The 22,244-nt window shown below is 36.2% G+C and overlaps 1 protein-coding gene across 1 annotated transcript in view; it reads right to left on the bottom strand.

Moving 5' to 3' along the window:
- The window catches only part of ZNHIT6 (zinc finger, HIT-type containing 6), a 49,161-nt gene extending 39,608 nt beyond the window's left edge, over positions 1-9,553 (bottom strand). Inside the window, exons 1-5 of the mRNA XM_012661065.1 lie at positions 8,780-9,553; positions 7,508-7,573; positions 7,315-7,421; positions 7,144-7,229; positions 3,191-3,294 (exon numbers count right to left, since the gene is read on the bottom strand). Of these exons, the coding sequence (XP_012516519.1) occupies positions 3,191-3,294; positions 7,144-7,229; positions 7,315-7,421; positions 7,508-7,573; positions 8,780-9,447 (1,031 nt within the window). The 5' untranslated portion in view covers positions 9,448-9,553. The remainder of the gene's footprint in view (positions 1-3,190; positions 3,295-7,143; positions 7,230-7,314; positions 7,422-7,507; positions 7,574-8,779) is intronic.
- Between the last annotated feature and the right edge of the window lie 12,691 nt (positions 9,554-22,244).

The following is a 22,244-nucleotide window of genomic DNA, read 5'->3' as shown; positions in this document are numbered from 1 at the left end:
AGGCTCTGAAACTGAAATATTTGTCTTAACTCCTTTGATGGCAAAACCTGACTGGGCCAGTTTATAGTCATTATGTATTCATTATAATGTGAGCACGTATAGGTTTCACCGCAGAAATAGTATTATGCTTTGATTTTGCAGTGCTGGCCCAAACATATGAGGGGTGAATGTAATATATAGTATTATATATAGTATATATAGTAGCATATTCTTAACGATTTCAGATAAGGGAATGTAGACCTTTAAATGTCATTGCATATTATTTACTATGTCCCAGCACTGTTGTTCAGTTGTTCAGTTATTATTTCATTTAATTCTCTCAATAACTCAGTAAATCAGATCTTGCTGAAGGTCACTTGTGTATCAAATGACAGAGGCAATATGAAAATTTATGTTTATCTGAGTCAAAGCTTTAACCAACTTTTGGAAGTTAGTTGGAAAAAGTACTGAAAACTAGTCTCTCAAAACCAGAATACTGGCAGTATGGTAGCTGAACAGAATCCTTTGGAAAGATTTCATATCCCCTTCTTCCCTCCTTCCAGCAAATATCATTACAATCATCTAAAACTTTGGTCATTTTCATGTGAATGACTGATAAAACAGGTATTGTAAACAAGGTACTTCTAAATGTCAGTAAGTATATCTTCTGTATTCATCATAATCAGTGGTTCACAAATAGGGGTAATTTTGGTTCCTCCAGGGGACATCTGGCACCGTCTTAATAAGAAATAAAAAATCCAAGAAATCAGCCTCTCTAATGATTAAAGATACAAAAAAAGTTTGGTAATATTCAATAAAAGTGCAGGTATAAATAAAATAGGCACTCTCTCTTTTTTTTTTTTTTGATGAAGGTACAGAGTGGTACTGTTTTGAGAAGGACAATTTGGGAGTTTCTCTCAAAAGTTTAAATGCATGTACTCTCTGATCCAGCAATTTCGCTTTCTAGGAATTGATCCTATAGAAAAACATCATTTAAGCACACAAAACAATTTGTTCAATAATGTTTATTACAGCATTATGTGTAATAATTAAAAACTAGAAATAAGCTAAATGTTCATGGATATGGGAATCATTAAATAAATTAGGATATAGTCATAGTTGGAATATGCTACTTAAAAACAATTACGTACCTTTACATTAACAAGAAAAGAGGTTAAAAATATATTGCCAAATGGAAAATCCAACTGCAAGAAAAAAGTATGTGCATATATTCATAAAAAATTAATAATTTTTAACTTGGGGAGAGTCATGTCACTTTTTATAGTTTGAGTATTTAATATTATGTTTTACTTTATTAAATGAAAAAAGAACATATATGATTAGAAGGAATTATGAAATTTTATCAGAGATCATCTCTAGATAGTGGAATTCTAGGTGCTATTTCTCCTTTAAACTTTATGATGTGCATGTATTATTTTTACAATACCTACTATAAAATGATTCCTTCCTACATGCCATTACTGCCTAGGTGAATTAATAACACTACAGGTCCCCAGATGTTGCTGCTGCTGTTAAAAACAAACAAACAAACAAAAAAACACTAAAGGCCACAACTCTATTTGGTAGCTATCATCAGCTCCATTTTACAGATGTGAAAGACACGAAGAAATTGACTCTAATAATTAAAAAAAAAAAGAAATTTACTCTGAAGCCTATTATATAATATGTTGGTAATTTCCTTGTGAGAAAACACTATAGATGTAAGAAAACCAACCCCAAGTCTCTATACATTCATGAGCAAAATGCTAATGCAAGAGTCTGATCTGACATTTCGGAGACCTGGGGTGTTTCAAAATAACATAAAATATTAACATAAATTTGGTTACTAAGCCCAGAAAATATACGGAGTGCAATATTCTTGGAAAAAATTTCCCACATTCATTCATGTACCTAGAGACACAAAAATGTTACACTTGAGGCTACTAAGAACCAATCTCTGATGGCAATCATTTTAAATGGTTTCCTTTGTATAACAGGAATACATTTTATATTTGGAAAGGCACAAACCAGTTACCCTAAACTTCAAACAAATTATTTCAATTTCTACATATGTCAATTTCAAAATGTACAAAGGAATCCTCTCATACTTGATAAATGTAAGACATTACTTTTGAAAGCCAATCAGGAAAAAGGAAAACCACTTTTACAAATATTTATATCTTGAAACATAAAATAAATGGATAACACCATCTCCTAATTATCTAACAGCCTTGAAAAGGTGAAAGTGTTATTAGAATAATGATGGATAATTCTAGTGACTCTGTCTTTTCAATTTATGAAACAGTAAAATTGGAAGGGAACCTCAGAATTTGCCCAGCCCAACTCCGATATCATACAGATGAGGCCCAGAGAATAGGAAGTGATTTGTTCAAGGCCCCACATTTCCTAAGAGGATGAAGAGGAAGGGACTTCCTCAGGGTTTTTTACTCTAAACCAAAATCTTAACTTCTGAAAGGTATTATCCAATAATTTAGCTGTCTACTTAAAGTACTTTTGGATCCTGTTTTCCTCTATTCTTGGGACTTTCCAACTCAACGCTTTCAGAGAGCAGCAAATTAATCTGTTATGTTACCTGTACTCAAAGATTCACTATTAGAGCAAATGTTTTCAAAGTTCCCTTCTTCCTCATTTCCAGCTTTTAAATGAAATCTCGCTTGCAATCTCAATGTAAAAAGGATTACAAAAGTAGAGCTGCTCTGATTAAAACAGTAGAGGGGTCCTACTTTGACTCACTGCTTTGTCCTGGAAGTCCCTGAAATACGTTCATGATACCCTTAGGTCTCAGAGAAAGTCTTATGTCTAATGTATGAGAGTGTTCTAGGACACTGCTACTCAAAATATGCTTCTCAAATAATCAGCACCACTGGGAAGCTTGTTGGAAAGGCGCAGTGTCAAACTTCAACACAGGCCTACTGAAAAATCAAAACAAGCATATTTAACAAGATGCCTAGGTGATTCATATACACATTAATGTTTGAGAAGCTTCTCAAAGGCTATCACACACACTTCAAGCCCAAAGTTTTATCAGAGTCACATGACATAATTACTACAGTTATCTTGTCATAAACCAATAACAAGCAGTCCACAGATGACACTTTGGGCAGCAATGTGCTATAGCAAACCACAACTTAAAAGAGGTTCCTGATCAAATCAGAACACACAATACCCTAAAAAGAAGTTAGCAACTTACTTCTTATCGAAAAATGTTGAATTCTCTTTCCTCTTGGTGAATCCATTGGGTAGAAGTTTTAAGTTAATACCTTGTCTTCGCGCACGATTTTTCATAAAGTACATCTAACAACCAAAAACAAACACAAATTAATTTTAAAATGTCTTAAATTTCAAAAGTGAGTAAAATAATGTTCAATAATATAACAGTTAAGATTTATGGAGTATTTATTATGCTTCACCAACAGTTCTAAGTAGTAATCTCATTTGATCTTCACAATGATTCAATGAAATTGGTATTATATTATCATCTCCATTTTAGCAGTAAGAATTAATGAGATTCCAACATCATACAGCTATCTCTGAGAGGTATAACCTGTATTCAAACTCAGGTCTAACTCCAGAGCATGTGCTTTTAACCATATGTTCTATGAGCCAAAAGAAGAATATCACAGAGATTTACAAAGAATATAGGTCATTTGTGGCAATCATAGGGGCTACCTATAAAATTCTTTATTTCTGGCCGGGCGCGGTGGTTTACGACTGTAATCCTAGCACTCTGGGAGGGCGAGGCAGGTGGATCACTCAAGGTCAGGAGTTCAAGACCAGCCTGAGCAAGAGCGAGACCCCATTTTTACAAAAAATAGAAAGAAATTATCTGGACAACTAAAAAAATATATATATATAGAAAAAATAGGCTGGGCATGGTGGCGCATGCCTGTAATCCAGCTACTCAGGAGGCTGAGGCAGGAGGATCATTTGAGCCTAGGAGTTTGAGGTTGCTGTGAGCTAGGCTGACGCCACGGCACTCTAGCCAGGGCAATAGAGCCAAACTCTGTCTCAAAAAAAAAAAAAAAAAATTCTTTATTTCTTTCACTGATGGTTTTATACCATAGTTAGCTGTATATATCCATGATTTTATACTAAATCGGTAGCTTACTCAAGGGAGGAACCATGACACTGACTAGCACAAGGTATAACTTAAAGTAGCCACTGTTGTAGGCAATACAAAATAGGATATGAGAACATTCTGGCCCTGACATGACTTAGACCCACTGACTACCTGGGTTGGTTAAGCTGAACTAGGCAACTCCAGAGTTGTGAAAGAAATAATATGATCAGATTTCTATTAAGTCGAGGGAAGAAGAAAGGTCACTCAAAGAAAAGGCAAAGTATAAAAGCGAGTTTTGGGTTTTTTTTTTGTTAAGTGAACGAGGATCTAGAATTTGCAATGTAAAGAACTACAATCAAGTCATAAGCCAAGGGAAAGGAAGGGTCAACTATCACTGGCTAAGTAGGAAAATGTTTTAGGGTACTCTGGTTTCAGTAATGGCAGTGATTATTATAAGTGATTATAATAGCAATGATCAATCCTCCAACTGAAAACAAATTAAGCTGAGTTATGGAATAAAACACCTTGAGGATAAAGGTGAACCAGAAATAAACTCTACTCCCAGAGCATGCTAGAAAACTCGTATGGTCAGACTGGAACAGAGAAAAAAGAAAAAAAAATCCATTAGAAGTTGTGGCCATGGGCCAGTATTTCCTCAGATTTGCAATGATTTGCCTTGCTCATGTGCAAACACTGAATAGTCATACTCTAGAAAAAAGAACAAAGTGGGAGGATATACCCTATCAAGTAATGAGTTTTAGTAAAAAACTACAATAATTGAGAGAGTGTAGTATTGGTGTAGAATAGACCAGTATACCAACAGCCAGAGACTGGTCCAAGCATATATAGATGCTTGACAGATGACAAAGGTGGTCCTGCAGAACTGTAGAGAAAAGATGAACTTTCTAATAAATAGTATAGGAAAAGGAGACTATTCATATGGAAAATTAAATGGGACTTCCACTTTACATTATACCAAAAATCAATTCTAGGTAGTTTAGAGACATAAATATGAAATGTAATACTATAAAGCTTTACACAATAATTATGGGAGAATACTTTCCTAACTTCAAGGTAGGGAAGGATTTCTTTATAAACACATGTAATACTAACTATAAAGGAGACAAATAATAAATTTGACTGCATTGAAATTAAGAACATCTGTTCACCAAAAGACACCACAGAGTGAAAAGACAAGCCATAGAATAGAAGAAGTTATTTATAATACACAACCAACTTCGATTAGCATCCAAGTAATACCAAGAATTCTTATAAACCAGTAAGAAAAAGAAAGTTCATCAATGAAAAGATCAGCAAAAGGCTTGACCAGGCACTCCACAAAGAGGAAATTCAAATGGCCAATGAAATATCTGAAAGGTGTTCAACCTGATCCGGAATCAGAAAATTACACATTTAAAACCATAGTAAAATTACACAGCCATCAGATTAACAAAAATCTAAAAGGTCTGACCAAATCAAGTACTAGAAAGAATGTGATGACAGGTACATTTACATGCTACTGGTGGGGGTATAAACTGGTATGACTACTTTGGAGAATGTTTTGGTAAAATCCAGTCAAATGGAAGACATGCATACTCTACAACACAGCAATTCCACTCCCAGGAAAAACATGTTCACACGCAAACCACAATTTATAAACAAGAGTAGTAGCATTGTTTCTAATTTATTTTTTCTTACAGAAAATCCGAAGTCCATAAAAAACAGAATGGATAAATAAATTATGGCATGGACCTAAGACAGAAAAATAAATTTGGAAATGTGAAAGGATTAAGGAAGGACACAAGAGGGTAGCAGGGAACTTCTGGGAAGCTGGTAATGTTCTAATTCTAGACCTGGTGGTAGTTACATGAATGTTTCTTTAAAAATTATTCATTATACTGCATATTTCCACTTTATGATTTTTTAATATACATGCTATATTTCACAATTAAAAAAATTTTAAAAAGTAATTTATCTTTAAGCAGAATTTTAATTATTCTTAATTAAGCTTGAGGAAAAATAAGTTGATACATGATAATTACCTTTCAGATATGTGTAATGTCATGTCTATACCAATAATACCAATAAAATAAAAGGTTTAAAGGGTATGAAAATCTTGCAACTCCAATACTAAAATGGTCTCTGAAAAATGAACATAATTCCATGTAATATAATACTATTAATGAATCTCTAGAATACTGGTTGCAAAGTGTTTCTAATATGTAAACTTTAATTTTGCGTAGTCCTTAAGGAATGAAAAAGGGATGCAAGAGTATGAAAACTAAGCATATCAGAACAGCAAGTCTTATTAGTTCTTCCTTCAAAACCAGAAACTAATCAATTCCCAATAATTCTAACAGCATGACCCAAGCCACCATTATTTCACATGGATCACTGGTCTCCTTGCTTCTAATCTTCCACCCTTCCCCCTAAAGTGCACACAGCAGCAAGAGTGGTCTTTCAAAAAGCAAACATGTTCAAAACCTTTCAATGGTTTCCATTTGCATTTAGACTACATTAGAAATCCTCGTCAGTTTCTCTAACCTCATGTTCAACATGCGCCTCCTCACTCACTATGCTTCAGTCACTCTGCCCCTCCTTTAATTCCTCAAATGCACCAACCTTGCTCCTCACTCAGGTCTTTCCTTTTACTTTTGTCTCTACTAGAATAATATTCCTCCAAATGTTCACATAGACAGCCTCTTTCCCATCATTGAGATCACTGTTTAAATATCAACCCTTAGAAAAGCTTCTCTTGACCATTGTATCAAAAATACTACCCTAACAACCTCCCCACAACAAACACCATTTTCATTCATGTTAATCTCCTGAGCCACCTTTATTTTCTACATTCACTCAATTCTATTTGAAATTATATTTGTTGTTCTAAGCATGTCCTGTCTCTCCCACTAACTACAAGCTCCATGCAGGGAAGGACTTTGCTTTGGTCACTGCCATATTTCTAGTAACCAGAATAGCCCTAGATCGTGGTAGCCACGTAATATAGTTGTCAAGTGAAAAAAAGGAATCTACTTGATTGAAAGGAATTCTAACTGGAAGGGATTAGGTCAAAAAATACTTACATGTTTATTGCTTATTGGTCTTTTCAAGAAAGCATCTCTAGAAACATGGTCTGCTGTTCTTGCCACATCTTCCAAAAATCGATAATCTAAAAATTTCAAAATAACAGAATAAACAAATGACATATACCAATGGCCAGGAAAAATCAATCTGCTATGCATAAAATTGCTTACCACTCAGGAGATTCATTTCGGTGAATTGTTGTATTGAAACATAAGCAGTTTTATCTCGAACTCCATTACACGTCAGTTCTGCTTTGTGTTTCTTTACACAGGGCAAACTAAAGAGACAAAGAGGAAGCACTTTTATATTTTATGGTAAGAAAGGTACAAATGTAGGTAATAAGGTAGGAAGTTACATATATACCTGCAGGAATATCGCATACAACGTGGACATCTGTACTTTGCTTCTTCCGTACCACAAGTTTCACACCTACAAAAGCCCATATGTAATTTATTAAGTTATCAAATATTAATTCTATTTATCTGTTTATAAACTTTGAATGCTGACTGAATTACTTGTCAATCAATTTATAAACAGTTAGTCACACTGAATAAAGTACATGCAAGTATAAGTGGATGGGATTAAGATTTTTTTAAAAAGTATATTCAAGTAACTGATAAAGTATTTGACAGCTGTTAAACAACATTTGAAAATTCTTCTTTATGAAATTGTCTCCAAATAACAACTACATATACAATGATGTTAGTGAAATGTAACTCAAGAACACATGTACTAAATTTTTAAAAACTCATCTAACTTTTGACTTCTTTTTCTACTATAATTAGAGACTGAGATTATTCACTGATATTTTAACTTGGAATTCTTGGCAATCTGGTAATGACTGTGTGATTGTATGTGTGTGTATCCGTAAGTTATGTTTAGATATTTTAAAAGCACACACACCCCAGAAAAAAGAATGTAAGACCTAGTCAAATTTAGAGACCAGCAGTAGTACCTTTTCCCCTCAACTCCACACCTAACCTAGAATGGGCATCAAAATAGTCTAGAAATGCTTTTACCCATCATCTGTCCTCAACTGCTCTTCTAGGATCTTGGGACAACCAAACTACAACTACTTCTTTTTGGTCCACTATGTTCTAGACAGTAATAATACTCCCAAGAATCTGACTACTTTTATTTCCTTTGTTGTCAACATGATCGATCCCACACTAAGAAAATTAAATCAAAAGCAATAAATATTCATAGCATCCGTATAGAAATTTGACGAGTGAGGTCAACTGTTTTTGTCTAATTTTAACTTAATACACTTTGTCATTGTTGGTTTTATTAGACTTTTTCTCATCTCTATCCTCTCTCAAAGGAATAATGAGTCAAAAGCATATTAAGTCAAGCCAGATCCTGTTCCAAAGGATCTTATGGTCCCCGGAAATTTCACTTTCCTTACTTCACCATTACCCATTGCACACTAACAACTTCACATATTTCACCGAATTTGTGGTCATCTGACAACATCCTCCCCTTCCCAACCTGGCCAACCAACACCACTCAGACACCAGAAACCCAAACTTATTCTTATTTTTCACTATTTTACCTTCTGCTGACAGTGTAGTTTCCTTCACTCTAGACAAGAGGACTTTAGTTTTATTCCCCCAGTTGGATTTCTCCCTGCCTTACCTTGACATGGCCAGTTTCCGCTTGCAGCCCACCGGGTGATTTATCTGAGGCTCTTCTTTCACCTTTGTATCATCCAGCACTTCTTTCTTCAGGAAATCCTTCTCTTCTTTTACAAGCACTCCATCCATCATCTCCTCCTCTTTTATGTTCTGACCGACAAACACCTCCTCCTCTTTTATCTCCAAGTTATCCTTCCTCTCTTCCTTCACTTCTGGCCAGTCCATTACCTCTTCCTTCACCTTCACTTTCTCTTCCTTTACCTCTGGCTCATCCATCTTCTCCTCTTTTATCGCCCAACCACTCTGCATCTCCTGCTTCACCTCCAATATGCCTGCTTTCTCATCCTTCACCTCAGGCCTATCCTCCACCTCCTGCTTTACCCACTGGCCATCCAACGTGCCTTCTATTTCTGGCCAGTCCATAACTTCTTGTTTCACAACCGTTAAGTCCATGCCCATCGCTCCTGCCCTTTGTCCACTTCCTTTCTCTCCCTCTCCTGTCTTCATCATTCCTGTTAGTCCATTCCCCTCCTCTCCACCGCCGGCCTTCTCCATCCCTGCTAAGTCCCTGACTTCCTCCCTGGCCGACTTGGGACTTAACCGCGCCCCCTCAGCTACACTCAGGAGACCACCTCCCGACGACTCTGCATTTTCAGCAGCAAACTCCATCAGCTCACGACCCTTGATCTCTGCTGCCACTCTGTCCTTCGATGTCGCTGCTCCACGCCAACAGAAGAATTACGGGCCAGAACACCGACAGCAGCCCACGTGTAGAGCCGAGAAGATACAAGCACCGAATGCCGGCCTGGCACTGTCGCCCGAATCGCCGTAAAGCAACGCTTTCGTGCCTCGACACTTCACGACTTGTAGCGCTCTTTACGGCTCTGCGGCGGACCGGCCCAGATCCTCCGAGAGAGCCTGCGTGAGGCCACGCCCACTCCGACTGCCCCGCGGGGCTTAGCCACTCCCTTACGTTGGGGATGCCGCCGCCGCCCACTCTCGGCAACCTGCCGCTCTCTGTAGAGTGGAGGAGCCCCGCCAAGGAAAGAGAAACGAATCCTTTACACTCGTGAAATGGGAATACCCACCCTAATCTGTATTAACAATTAAATCTAATCTTGTATGAAAATGGAGGACACACCTGATGTTACGCCTCTTCAAAGCTTTAGTTTTTCAACCTATAAACTAGGGACGATGGTATTACAAATCTCTTCATGTTATTATGAAGATTACATGAAATCATGCATGGACTCAACTAGCAGTGACTGACACAAACTCAATGTATGGTGGCTGTTATTACTGGGCATCATGGTAGGTTTCAGGTAGGAAAGAGGGCATTAACTTAATTCTTTCAACTGTTTGTCAGTAACAGCCTGCATCAGCCTGTTCTCCCATTTTACAGGACTCTGTAAGAGAACATTATATAAATAGTCAACTTTAAAATCATACAATTTATAAACATTTATTTCTTACAGGTTACAGCCTGCAAGGTGGCTATTCTGACAGGTTTAGAAACAGCCTCTGAGGAGGCTGGAAACAGGCTGTTTGAGGGAGGGGAGGGTGGAACAGGAATTTATGCCAAATGAGTTAGCCGAGTATACATATTCAATAGGTTATATGAGGAGCTATGAATATTCATGAAGGGGAGACAGGTATGATAAGCAAACATTCATGTTACACGTGACCCATGTTCACTTTGGGGTGGAAAGTTAACATGTAAATACATTATAATTAGGCCCTATTACGTCAAAAGGTGAAGCAGAGACAGTGAGGCACTCGAGCAGGCAGCCTCTGTCAAACTGGCCAGCATCAGTCGATGGTGGGTGGTCTTCTTACCAGGAGAAAGTTGCCGAACTCAGTCTCTTGTCCAATCAAAGTTGTAGTTATGGCTCTTGGACCAGGATCAGTTAGTCAGCTCGGTCAGTGGGTAAGCTGCAATTGTTTTAATATTGCTTATCTTGAGGCTAGTGCTTGTTTAGTTGCTAGAGAAAAGGAAAAACCTTGTGGCAGAATACAGTTTATTCTTTAGGGGTAGGGGTGTGTGACTTAACACATGCCCCCATGGCCTTAGGTATCTTGTTGCCACAGAGTCCCTTCTGTCAGTATTATGATTTCTATTTTAACATTAATGCTGGTCAATTGTTGTGTCTAAATTGCAAAAAGGAGAAGCTATAATGAGGCTTGTCTGACTTCCCATCCTATCATGGCTGAGAACTCAGTTTTTAAGGTTTCTCTGGGGTTCCCTTGGCCAAGACTGTTCAATCAGCTGCGGGGCTTGGGATTTTATTTTTAGTTCTCAGTTATATATATATTCCCCCGTTTAGAGACTTGGCCAAAGTTCAATCCCGAGGAGTGGATCTAAACACACACACACACACACACTCAAACAAAACCAAAATGACCCTTGCATTTGTTTCAGCTACTTTTAAAAATTATTACTATTACATACTGGGCAACTGGGCATTAGGCACTTTGACCTAACCTTCACATAACGTCTTGTGAGATATATATTTTCCTCAATTGCTGCATGGGGAAACTTCAAAGAAATGGCTTCTTAGGGTGGGGTGCTTTGTGCTACCCAATCAGAGGCTATTAGTTTGCAGGGCATTCAGCTGTTATCATTCATTCACCTATTGTCACGAAATGGGAATTTTAAATGGGTGAGCAGAGTGAGGAAGAGGCGCTTAGTTGGGGCACTACTGATTGAGCAGGGCTGAAAGGAGCATTGAAGTAAGTTTGGAGAGGAGTAAAATCCACCATGGGTTGTGAGGAGGTAGCTTCCAGAAGAACAATCTCTTTTGGAGGTACTTAGAGGTGTTAGTTGTCCTTGGGGTCAAAGAGAAACTGACTGGATCTTCAGGCTAGATACATCTCTACACTAGAAAAAGGGGCTAAATGACAGAGAGAATCCATGTTGTAGCCTATATTAAATATCAGCAGTTTTGTTGCTTTTGTTATTTATTGCTAAATAATATTCCATTGTATGGATATAGCACATTTGTTCATTCATGTACCAGTTGATAGGCATTTGGATTGTTTCCAGTTTGAGCTATTAAGAATCATTCTGCTTCCACATTTGTATATAAGCTTTTTTGTGGACATGCTTTCATTTCCCTTGAGCAGACCCTAGGAGTGGAATTGCTGGATGGTAAGTTTATGTTTAATTTTTAAGAAATGGCCAAACTATTTTGCTATAGCATTTTACATTCCCACTGGCTGTAGGTTCCAGTTTCTCTACATCATTGCCAATGCTTGATATTGTCACTTTTTGGATTGTAAGTGTGTACTGGTTTCTCATTGTGAATTTCATTTGCATTTTTTTAATGACTAATGATGTTCAGCATCTTTTCATGTGCTCGTGACCATTCGTATAATTTCTCTAATGAAATGTATTTCAAATATTTTGCCCATTTTAATTGATTTATTTGTCTTTTTGTTATCAAACTGTAGTAGTTCTCTCTATATTATGAGTATAAGTCTGTGGTAGACAGCCACCAAGATGTTCCCCAATAATCCTCACTTGGTATTCAGACCAATGTGTAGAATGCTGCTTCTTATCCCAGGATAGCACACAGCAGAAGTAATATTATGTTACCTCTGAGATTAGGTTTGGAAAAAGGCTATGGTTTCTGTGGTAGGCTCTTGCTCTTTTGTTCTCTCTCCTGGAGCACTCCCTCTGGGGAAAGCAAGCTGCCTTGTCTTGAGCAACCCTACATATACAGGCCCAGGGGGCAGGGAGCTGAAGTCTCTGGCTGTTATAGGCTGAATTGTGTCCCCTTAAAATTCATAAAATTCTTCCCCAGTACATCAGAATGTGACTATATTTGGAGATAGAACCATTAAAGAAGTTTTTAAGTTAAAATAAGGCCATTAGGGTGGGCCCTAATCCAATCTGACTAGTATCCTTATAAGAGGAAATTGGGACACAAAAAGAGAAAACAGGGAAACACAGAGAGAAAAGACCATGTTAAGATACCATGGGAAGGTGGCTACCTGCATGCCACCAAGAGAGGCCTCAGAAAAAAACAAATCTGCTGACACATTGATCTTGGACTTTTAGCTTCTAGAATTGTGAGAAAACAAATATCTGTTATTTAAGCCACTTAGTCTGTGCTATTTTTTTATAGCAGCCCTGGAAACTAATATACTGCCCAACAACCAGCAGGGAACTGAGGCTTGTTAATAGCCATGTGAGTGAGCTTGGAAGAAGATTCTCTAGTCTTAGCCCAGCTTTGACATGACTACAGCTCTGGCCAACAGCTGCATTCAAATTCCTGACACCCAGAAATTGCACGAGATAATAAATGTTTGTTGTTTTAAACTGCTTAGTTTCTGGGTAATTGATACACAGCAGTAGATAATTAATACCAATTCCTTGCATGATTTGAAAATATTTTCTTCCAGTCTGTGTCTCTTCATTTTCTTAGTTGTGTCTTTAAAAGAGCAAAAGTTTTACATTTCGATCAAATCCAGTTTATTAATTTTTAAATGAATGGCACTTTTTGTGTCACACTTATAAATCTTTCCTAGCCCAAGTTTCCAAAGATTTTCTCCTATATTTTCCAGAAGTTTTACAGTTTTAGCTGTTACATTTTGAGCTGGTTTTTGTATATACAGTCGTACCACTATATCTGCAGGGGATTGTTGCTAGGACCCCCGCCGACAGCAAAATTTGAGAATGATCAAGTCCTACAGTCTGCCCTCCGCATCCACAGGCTCTCTATTGGCTGGTTCAGCATCCATGTATTCAACCAACTGTGGATCAAATTTCAACAATTGGTTGAATCTGCAGACACAGAACTAAGGATACTGACAGCCAACTGTAATACAGAGTAATGGTTTTAAGTTCTTTTTAAATGGGTATCTTACTGTGTAAGCACCATTTGTTGAAAGGATGATCCTTTTCCCTTGAATTGCCTTGATGTTTTAAAAAATCAATTGATCACAAATATAAGGATTTACTTCTGGACTTCATACTCTGTTTCATTGTTCTTATGTCTATCCTTACAGCAATACCACACTCTCTTGATTATTATAACTTTATAGTAAGTCCAATTTTGCTCTTTTTGAAAATTGCGTTGGCAATTCTAGGTCCTTTGCATTTCCATATAAATTTTAGGGTCAGTTTGTCAATTTCTACAGAAGAGCTTGCTGGGATTTTGATAGGGATTGTGTGGAATATATAGATCAATTTGGGAGGAATGGTATCTTAACAATATTATGTTCTACAGTCCATGAAAATGGAATGTCACCCATTTATTTAGATTGTCTTAAATATCACTTAACACTGCTTTGTAGTTTTCAGTGTATAAGCTTTTCATGTCTTTTGCTAAATTTATTCCTAGGTATTTTATTCTTTTTGATGTGATTTTGAATGGGATTATTTATTTAATTTATTTTGGATTTTTCATTGCTAGCATACAGAAATATAATTGAGTTTTATAAATTGATTTTGTATCCTGCAACCATACTCAACTCATTTATTTTATAATATATCTACATAGCTGGATTCAATTAATTAATATTTTGTTTAGGAGTTTTCATCTGTGTTTATGAGGGATATTTATCTGTAGTTCTCTTGTAATGTTGTCAGGTTTTTTTTTTATCAGATTTTTCTCCATATCCTTAAATTTTGTGTTTCCCATTCCTTTATTCCTTCCAGATACTTTCTGGGAGAATTCCCCAAGTAATTTCTACCTCATTATTTTGTTATTTGATGGTATCCAATCTTTAAGTCAACCTATCCACTAAGTTCATTTCAATTACTATATTTTCATAAACAATGTCCCTAGTTTTTTATTGCTTCATTTTTCTAATATCCTTTCTTATTTCTGAAGACATTTCTTTTACTCATTTTAAATTCTTCACTTTTTTCCATTAATTCTGTTCCTCTAGTATAAATTATCTAGTTTAAAAAAAAATCTCATATGGAATTACACTCTTCAGATGTTGCAATATTTTCCCCTGTGATCTCATATTCCGTTGGGAGTATCAGCAAGCACAGTCGTAATTCACATTTGCAAGGAAGGATCAAAAGAATAGGCCTTGAATTGTGACTCTTCTGATTCTTTTGTGGGGAGTGATAAGGAGAAAAGCAAATGAGCCTCATGGTAGAAAGCCTCTGGTGTTATAATCTGGGCTCCATCAGCCCCAATCTACCCTCCTACAAAGAGAACATACCTCTCAGGTCGACTCCCAGTACCCTTACATTGCCATCATTTTCCCAAGAGCTCCTGTCTTCTATGATAATCACCTACATCCTTGGGTGGAAGGAAGAAGAGGACTGTTCCTAACCAACCCATATGCATAGCTATCAGCTTCCCTGATGTTCTTCTGCGTCCTTGGGCAGGTGCTGGGATGATCCTGCCATTTTTATGCCCATCTTGAATTGGGGTGGGTTGTGATCCACTCAGGCTAATGTGGGTTAGAAAAGGGCACAATCAGAGATTCTATCTTTTCATTCCACCCTCTACCTCCGTTAGTGTCCCTCTTTGCCCCTTCAGGCTTTCTTTTTCCACCACAATGTGAGGTAACTTCCTTTCCTCTCCTAGGGGTTTACAGAGTTTCCTAGTTAGGCTTAAATTTGTCACCCTGCCTCTCACTCATGTGGAATCTTTAGGATTTGATTTGGGGCTATCTTTTCAGGAGCTGGAAGTCTCCAGATTGAACTTCGTAGCAATACTGTATGGTAAGCAATTTCACAAATTATTTGAAGGGTATCTGAAATATCCTTCCTTTTGGGCTTCCCATGGCATTGCTCAATTTTTCCAGACTGCCTAAAAGTTTCATTATACTCACAACTTTGAGGTAATGCAAAAACTTGTCAGTATGCTTGTCCATGCTCTGTTGCATTAGCATTGCCTGGTGTATTGGATCAAAAACAGATTTCTGGGTCTCTCCCTAGAGTCATTTAATCAAAATGGAGACAGTTACCAGGAAATATTTAACAAGTGTCTCTGGGTGGTACTTCTATGAACAGCCAGGTTTGAGAACCACTGGGTGAAGGCATTATAACTGCACTTTCCAATATAGTAGCCATTAGCCACAATGGCTATTGAACACTTGAGATATGGGTATCTGAACTGAGATGTGCTATAAGTATAAAATACACACTAGATTTCAGAGACTTAGTACAAAAAGGTAAAATATCTCATTAAAATACTTTTATATTGATTACATATTGAAATGATAATATTTTAGATGCACTAGGTTATGTATAATATTAAGATTAAATTTACCTTTTTCTTCTTACTTTTTTAATGTGGCTATTAGCAAATTTGAAATTACATATGTAGCTCATATTATATTTCAGTAGGATAGTGCTATACTGGAAGTATTATTAAAATTCACATTTCAAATAGATGAGGTTAACATAAAGTAAATATTCAAGAATTAGCTAAGTGTATTAGTTAATTTATAAATTTGTTAATTTAGTCAATAAATATTTTTCTCTTCAATCTGTTCTCCAAACTACAATCTGAGCACCTTTACAAGTCTGATAATGTCAGTCACCTCCTTAAAAACCTTCAATGCCTAATTGTTGCTCTAGTCTAGGATAAAGAACTAAATCCTTATCATGGCCTTGCAAAGATCTCACATATTCTGACCTATATCTGTTCTCCAGTCTTCTCTCTACTTACTCATTCTTCAGATGGCAAGTCAGCTTTACTTCCCTAGGGAAGCTTTCCTTGACCACTCCTCCTACCTCCGCTCAACCTAGGTCAGGGTTGTGTGTGTGCACGTGTGTTTCAGAGCACTTAATTCGAATGATAATTATTCATTAATTAATATTATCACTTGATTAACATCAGTTTCTACCCCAGACAATAAGCTCCTCCAGCACAGTGACCCTGCCTTTTTTGCTCAGATTGACTTGCCAACTCAGAGTATAGTATCTGGTACACAATAGACAATAAAACATAAAGACATGAAGAAGTCAAGTACCTATTATATAGCACACACTGCCATGCTGTATAATTATAAACATTAACGTCTACAGTTTGCCTTCAGGGAGCTCATAGTTTAGTGAGAGGAGACAATCATGTAAATAGCAAAAACAAAATACTGAAGCAAGTATTAGAATATAGAGTGTGACCTAAAGTGGGAGGATGATGTATTCTTTTGTGGGGCAAGTTGGGAAAACTTTCCTGATGAGCTAACTTGAAGAATGAATAGGAGTTGGCTAGGAGGAGAAGGCAGGATAGCTTTCCAGACAGAGGAATGAAAAAATATAATATGTTTAGAAAACATCAGATGGTGTGTGGTTTGAATATGTCCCCTAAAAGTCCATGTGTTGGAAACTTAATTCCCAATGCAATAGTGTTGGGAGGTAGAGCCTACTAAGAGGTCATTGGGTCATGAGGGCTGTGCCTCATGAATAGTTTATTATCATTATTGTGAAAGTGGGTTAACTATCATGTGACTGCGTTGTTATATAAAGCAAGTCTGGCCCTGGTTGCCTCTTGAGTGATCACTTGCACCTTCTGCCATGGAATAATGCTCACCAGACACTGGCAACATGCTCTTGAACTTCCCAGCCTCCAGAACTCTGAGAAATAAATTTCTTCATAAATTACCCAGTCTGTGATATTGCTGTACCAACAGGAAATGGACCAAGATAGTTAAGTACAGCTGGAGTGTACTGACTCTGATGAGAAAGGAGGGAGAAAAGGTTGACAAGTAATCAAAGAACAGGTCACCAAGGCCTCGTAGGCCTTGCAGAGAAGCTGCATTTCATCCTGTAGATGTGAAAGAGCCAGATTCATTTCCTAAGCTTGGGTTCTAAGGTTGGGGCACAGAAATAACTAGTCAGGGAATAAACCACAGGTTGGTTCTGGGTATGATTATTCTTGAGCAGGGCATACTGATTTATACTGTGATTTGGATGGACCTATTATTATAACACAAGTAACTATTTCCAAAGAATTGGCTGGATCTATTACTGGCAAAACATCATTTGGATGAAACAAATACATCATGGATTTAGGAAGTTCAATTGTAACTGATGATCCTCTAGAAGGATCCAAAATTGGGTCATTACTATTAGAGGAATCCATGACCTGATACAGAAGGCATAGTATTTGCTGCAGAAAAGTATGTGAAATAGATTTCTAGAAGAGTTCAGAAAAATTTTTTAAATTTATTATTATTACTTTTTAACACTGAGGCTCAAAAGCAGCAAGTTTTACTAGCCAGAATAATGCTTGGTTATGAAGCCAACCTAAAGAAATTCTGATTGTTTTAATTTCTCACTTCCAACTATTAAACCAAACACTTGCTAATGTCTAAATTTTGTACAAAGTTTTATTTTTTAATTGTAGGAAGACTCAAAAGAACATACATAGTATTTTTCTATGGTATATTTATGTAGGAAATATTTGGGAACACGAATTATTTTAACTGTGAATATTTTATATAGTATTTTGGCATTTGTGTTATTAGTTAAATGGCTTAACCTCTTTTATAAATTAAAAATGTTCAAATGAAAAAAATTAAATGTGACATCAATAAAGTTCAAATACAGTTTCTATTTCCTAAAAGTTGAGGGAGAGCCTTATCTCTTCATGATAAATGTCTTTTTCATGAAACCAGGTTTCCATTGTTTGCTTCAAGAAATTAGAAGTTTTCTTACATTTCAACTGTAAATTTGTCCTGAACTAGATACCTAATAAAATAAAATTATTTTTAATGGATTGTTACTGAGATTATTTTTTGTACTTGTGTACAGTCCTAAAATTCTGCTAGGTACAGCCAAGATGATGGCTCAGATTCCCCATCAGTTGCTCTTCTTTATAGAGGTATCATTTCTCTAACTTGGCCTGAAATTGCACCAGGACTCTGAATCCAAAGTACACAGATTACGTAATTGTGTACCCAGGCTGAGGTGACAACGACTTCATCATACCTATCATAGCCAATTAACTATATAGGTCATGAGGAAAAAGTTACACTTTAACAAGGCAGAGAACTATACATTGAAGCCTTAGCCTACACTTATTTTTGACACTATAAAAACTGCTAGTCTTGGGTGGGAGGGTCAAACTCACTCATTTTGGTCACAACATGAGGTCTGCCCAAATGCCTGCTGCCAAAAACCATGTTCCTACCGCTCAGGTGGTTTCTGTGCTGCTAAGAGCATTCCTTCTCTTTGTTTATTGCAAAGTCATCAAACAAACAAGCACACAAAACCTTTTGGCTTCCTATGGAAAGAACTATGTTTATGTTTTATTCAACATAAAAAGCAGAGGCAGATCTAGGTTTCGTGAAGCCTGAAGCTCATACAATTTAGGGTCTTCCATATAAAAAAGAACTAAAAATTATTATACTTTTGCAAATTTTACAAACATAGATGCCCATGAAAACACATTGTGAAGTCCACTTAAGGCCCTAAAGATTAAATTTATTACCTTCATGGTAACTCTTCCTCTATATAAAGCATATTTGATAGAATTTTTAAAAATTAACTTGCTGTACCTTTTAGACTTTAGTTTAATGTGTATAGCTGTTTACAGTGTAACTTGTGAATTTACACATTGTACTTTTGACTAATGATTATCCCGCTTTATGTGTATAAGTATTTTGGTTTGAATATTTGTACTGTTACTGTATAAGAATTAATAAAACACAAGAAATTATAGGTAAAAAAATGTTGTAATGTGATGATAGAGCCTTTTAGACCTGAGCTCAACAAACTCCAAGCAAGATAAATATAAATGCAGAGGCAAGTCAAAGATAAATTGCTGAAAGCCAAAAAAAAGATAAAAATAAATCTTGAAAAAAGCAAGAGAAAAATGATATATTACAAATAGGGGACAAAAATATGAATAATGGCTAGCTTTCCATCACAAACATTGGAGGCCAGAAATTGAACTGACATATCCAAACTACTGAAAAAAATATGCAACTAGGAATTCTATGGCTAAAGAAAATATCCTTCAAAAATAAAGATGAAATAAAGACAAAAACAGAAAATTTATCATCAGCTGACCTACATTATAAGAAATGATAAGGGAAATTCTCCAGATGAAGGGGAATGACACCACATGGCAACTTGGGCCTACAGAAAAAATATTTGTATATTTTAAATTTTCTTCTTATAATGAAAAAAATATATAAAATGTTTAAAGCAAAAATTATAACCCTATATTGTTGGATTTATGATATATAGAGATGTACTATATATGACAACACTAGCACAAAGGATGAGGGGATTAAGTAGAAGTATACTATTGCAAGGTACAAGGTTCAAGTAAACTATTTTACTTGAAGTAATTCAGTATTAGCTCTAACTAGATTGTGACAAATTAGAGCTATTGTAATTCCTACAGCAACCACTAAAAAATGGAATAGAGGGCAGATATTATTCTCCCTTTTTACAGATAAGGAAATTTATGCTCCTAGTTATAATGGAATCGCTCATATCAGACCAAACCTGTTGCTAAGAACAACTATAAAATCTGGATATATAAAAAAAATAGATGTTTGGCAGCATCGATGATCATCCAAAGCAGCCAGGGCTAGAAGATTAGTGAGGAAGAAGAAAATACACTGAAGTAAACTGGACCTTCTCCAGCACTTTTTCCCTGGAGGAAATTGCTGAGCAGAACAACAATGCCCTAGAGCTCTTGGCTATCTTTAAGACTGGTGGGGCGGGGGAGTGGGTAGAAGATGGCAATGAAACTTCGAGTTCAGGAGCAGCAAAGGAGTCTAGGATCCCTGTAACCACCCTCGGCTTTCAGTTGAGAAACCCAAAGGACTACCCATAAGAGTAATGTAAAACTAGAAATAAACCAGCTCTCAAAAAGGCGTAAAGTCTAGTCTTGCATTAGCTCAATAACTGATTGGCTCCAACTGCCTGCCAAAAGGAAATTAAATCCTCTTGGGAGGGAGTTATTATTATACAGAGCCTCTGCAATTTTTTACACATAATATCTTACATCTAATAAAAAATTTGTTAAGTATGCCAGGAGACAAAATCGAATGACTGGAAACTAAAAATTAAAAAAAACCCAAACAATAATATAAGTAAAATAGGACTTGTAGATGTTGGAAAAATTTGATATGGACTTTAAGTGAGCTGTGATTATTATGCTCAGTAAGTGATAAATAAGATGGAAGATTCCTGTAAAGAGTGACATGAAAACATTAGAATTGAAAAATTACAATTTATAACATTAAGAACTCGAAAGTGGGTTTAACAGCATATTAGACACAGCAAAAATAGGGTTAGTGAACTGAAAGATAAATCAGTAACAACAAAAAAAGATAAACTGAAGCATAAAGAGAAAAAACATGAAAAGGACAGAGAAGAGCGTAAGAGATATTTGTGACAAAGTAAATATGTCTAAAATATGTGTACAAAAGTCCCAGAAGCAGAGAACAATAGAATTGGCAGTAATAATATTTGAAGAAACCCTGGGCAAAAATTTTATCAAGTTTACCAGAGAGATTAAGTCATAGATTATAAAAGGACTTTGAATGCCAAGCAAATAATTACACAGAAATCTACCCTAAGCATATAGTAGTAAAACTATTTAAAACCAAAAACAAAATAAATCTTTAAAGAAAAAAGACCCAATATCCTCAAATGAACAAAAGTAAAACTTAAAGCTGATATTTCAACAGAAATTATGGAAGGTAGAGGACAACAGAATAACATCTTTAAAAGAAAATAAATGACAATCTGCAATTCTATACCCAGTGAAAATGTACTACAAAGGGAAGAGTTTTCAGATAAACAAAAAATGAAGAAGGCACATTATCCCAGATGAAAGCATTATAATGAACGAAAGAAAGAAAAGCATAGTTTTTTTTTTTTTTTGAGTAAGACTGCCAAAGCACAGGCAACAAAAGCAAAAGATAGACAAATGGGATTACAACAAGCTAAAAAGCTTTGCCATAGCAAAGGAAAGAATCAACAAAGGGACAATCCACAGAATAGGAGAAAATATTTGCAAACGATCCATCCAACAAAGGATTAATAATCAGAATACATGAAGAACTCAACTGCGTAGCTAAAAAAAAAAAAGTAATCTGATTAAAACATGGGCAAAAGACCTACATAATTTTTCAAAAGAAGACATGCAAATGACCAACATGTATATGTAAATATGTTTAACATCACTAATCATAGGGAAATGCAAATCAAAACCACAATAAAATCTCACTCCAGTTAGAATGGCTATTATTGAAAAGACAAACATTAACAAATGCTGGCAATGATGCAGAGAAAGGGGAACACTCATACACTGTTCATGGGGGAGTAGAAAGTAGTATAGCCATTATGGAAAAAACTATGGAGTTTCCTCAAAAAACTAAAAATAGAACTATCGTATGATCCAGTGATCCCACTACTGGCTATCTACCCAAAGGAAAAGAAGGTCATTTTATAAAAAAAGAGACCTGAAGCCAGGCACAGTGGCTCACGCCTATAATTCTAGCACTTTGGGAGGCTGAGGTGCGAGGAT

This window comes from Propithecus coquereli, unplaced genomic scaffold (genome assembly GCF_000956105.1).
Source record: "Propithecus coquereli isolate 6110/MARCELLA unplaced genomic scaffold, Pcoq_1.0 Scaffold7, whole genome shotgun sequence".
NCBI classification, from domain to species: Eukaryota; Metazoa; Chordata; class Mammalia; order Primates; family Indriidae; genus Propithecus; species Propithecus coquereli.
The sequence above is the reverse complement of the archived record's forward strand: the minus strand, read 5'-3'. Positions and strand labels throughout refer to the sequence as shown.